Source organism: Nuphar pumila, chromosome 11 (assembly GCF_984573655.1).
Source record: "Nuphar pumila chromosome 11, dmNupPumi1.hap1.1, whole genome shotgun sequence".
NCBI lineage: Eukaryota > Viridiplantae > Streptophyta > Magnoliopsida > Nymphaeales > Nymphaeaceae > Nuphar > Nuphar pumila.
In genome coordinates this window covers 116,085,018-116,087,780 of record NC_143259.1, presented here as the reverse complement: position 1 = coordinate 116,087,780, position 2,763 = coordinate 116,085,018, and the positions used below count along the sequence as shown (strand labels likewise).

Sequence of the window (2,763 nt, the reverse complement as noted above, 5' to 3'; positions counted from 1 at the left end):
AGATTGGTGTTGCACCGATACTCGACCCGTAAACTGACGGGGTTTAATTCTGCTTCGGTTTGAAATTGGATCTATATTAAAAAAAAAATTTGAACTATTTTTTTTAGAGAATATCTATGAATCTTTTTGAGAAATGAGTTTTAGATGAAGTTTCGCAAACTCTGGATCGGACTTAACCCCAATCAATGCAGAAATGCAGAACGCAGGTCATTCTTCTGCATGTGCGAGCATCGTAAGCTTGGGATTTGGGTTGGATATCGAACCAGTTAACACCTACTCGAACATCGTAAGCTCTTCTTGTGTTGATCTAGTTAATGGACTTGGTTTATGGTTTTCCAAAACCGAATAAGCAAACAAAAGAAAAAAGATTTTATAAATCAAAATGGAGGTGAATATCTAGTCCGATCCAGATGTTGTGAAGGATATCCAATTCCGAGTCGGATTCTCATGACCCATTAAGCGCAACCACATCCGAACCTTACCACCAATGGACCGAATCGAACCAGTGGCAAAAAATGAGACTGGTTTTCTGAGCCATCCATGCTTTACAAGGGCAATTTCGTCAACCAAAAGATTCAGTCGGCCAAAATAATAAAACCCTACCAACCAAGTACGGTAAAATCAAACAAAACCTCTTTCTCTCTCTTCTGCGTATCTACAACCATCGAAGTCTCTCTCTCTCTCTGACGATTCCACCCATAAAGAAGAAAGAAGGGAAGGAGGAGAAGAAGAAGAGGAAGAAGGAGGAGGAAGGAAAGAGGAAGAAGAGGAAGAGAAGGTATAAGAAAGAGAAGGAGAGAGAAAGCAAGAGAAATGGAGACCCAACTTCCGGAGGACTTCTGTTGCCCGATATCCCACGAGATCATGTCTGACCCCGTCATCCTCTCCTCCGGCTACACATTCGACCGCTCCTCCATCCAGCGGTGGCTCGACACCGGCCACCGGACGTGCCCTATCACCCAGACCCCTCTCCCTGCCCGCCCGTCCCTCATCCCCAACTACGCCCTCCGCTCCCTCATCTCCCACTTCGCCCAAGCCCACCACATCCCCCTCTCCCGGACCCTCCCCACGACCCCAACAACGGCCGCCGCCGCCGCCCACCAATCGTCCGCGGTGGCATCTCAAAGGCAAAAGGTCAAACAGTTGGTCTCCACGCTCGCCTCGCCCGACTCCCCTCACTCTTCCAGGCTCGACGCCCTCTCCCTCCTCCGCCGCCCCTCCAAATACGACCGCAACTTCCGGCAGCTCCTCACGGAGTCCGGCGGGACCTCCGCCGTGCTCCTCTGCGCGGCGGACCCCCTCCTCCAGGACGCCGCACTCTCCGTTCTCTTCAACCTCTCCCTAGATGACGATAACAAGGTGGGGCTCGTGGCCGAGGGCGCCGTCGTCCCCGTCGTGTCCGCCCTCCGCTCGGGCTCGCAGGCCGCTTGCGCGCTCTCCGCCACCATCATTACGAGCCTCGCCATCGTGGAGGTGAACAAGGGGACAATCGGCGGGTACCCAGGCGCTATCGTGGCGCTGGTAGAGCTCCTCAGGGATGGGAATTTGAAGGGGAAGAGGGAAGCGGCCACGGCGCTCTCGACGCTCTGTTCATTCCCGGACAACATGCGGCGGGCGGTCGATGCCGGCGCCGTGCCCATTTTGCTAGCGCTGGCTGCTGCAGAGGAGTCGATGGAGCGCCCCGTCGAGGTGCTCAGCCTGCTCTCGAGGTGCGCCGAGGGACGCGAGGCTATCCGGAAGTTCAGCGGCAGCGTTCAGGTGCTGGCCGGGATCCTCAGGGACGGGCAGCAGCCACAGGGCCGACGTGAGCACGCCCTTGCTGCACTGAATTGCCTCTGTTCTCACAGTGAGAGCTTCGCCTCCTCCGCCAAGGAGGAGGGGGTCTTGGAGGCCTGCTTGGAGTTTGTTGGGGATGAAAATGGGAAGGTGAAGAGGAATGCCTCTGGGCTGATTCAAGCGTTGGAGAGGTGCAGGGGTAACTCGTAACGGCTAATTTTCTTGGTGGAGATTAAGGTGCTAACGGATAGTTTTTGGTGGGTGGTACCTGCAACGCTTGTTCATGAGGTGAGGAGGTTCATGCCCTGCTGTACAATGTAGATTTTTCCTCGCCCCCCTGTTTGTTTGATTAGCGCAAATTCGGTTTATTGTTTTTCCTTGCGCTGCTAAGTGCAAAGAAATGTATTTAACACGGTCTATCTTGCTATGTAAAATGCTGTCTTGAGTTAAATCTTTCTCAGATTAGAATTCAACTTCTTCTCCTTTTCTTCTGATTTCTTGTTTTTGTAATTCTGGGATGATCAAATTTTGTCTGCTCAACTTATGTATATATTGAATATGGGTGAGATTCAGTGAAAAGTTAATGAATGAGCATGAAGGGAATAATGGTTTCTTTTATATATGTATTTACATTGTAATTATTAGTTGCAATGTAAGCTCTTGAATTGCTGTTAGTGATATCTTCTGTTTTTAGGATGGTTCACATGTTGGATTCTTATTGTCGATTGAATATCTTGGTGGCACAATGTATGAGTCAGAATCAATTCAGGAAACACAGTTTGGTCTCCTGTGAAATTTCACACTAATGAAACAACCTTTTGAAACAAAGGAAGCATGAAGTTTTAATGGGGGAAATATTTGACTATCCAACAAAAAATGATTCCTTACCATACATGCATGGTTTAGTAAATTGGTGCATTTTAGCTATGATGTCTGCAGAGGTGGGCGTTTTTTTTAACAATCTAAGTAGATAGCTCCAATGATATA

At 49.4% G+C, this 2,763-nt stretch overlaps 1 protein-coding gene across 1 annotated transcript; it reads left to right on the top strand.

Moving 5' to 3' along the window:
• Positions 1-723: 723 nt before the first annotated feature.
• On the top strand, positions 724-2,468 carry LOC149823001 (U-box domain-containing protein 8-like). Its single transcript, XM_089981370.1, has one exon. It carries the CDS (start codon positions 814-816, stop codon positions 1,984-1,986), a length of 1,173 nt encoding a protein of 390 aa, XP_089837496.1. The 5' UTR covers positions 724-813; the 3' UTR covers positions 1,987-2,468.
• The last annotated feature ends 295 nt before the right edge of the window (positions 2,469-2,763 follow it).

Coding starts and splice junctions, on each gene's coding strand:
- LOC149823001 (XM_089981370.1), top strand. CDS start 814: ATGGAGACCCAACTTCCGGAGGACTTCTGTTGCCCGATATCCCACGAG.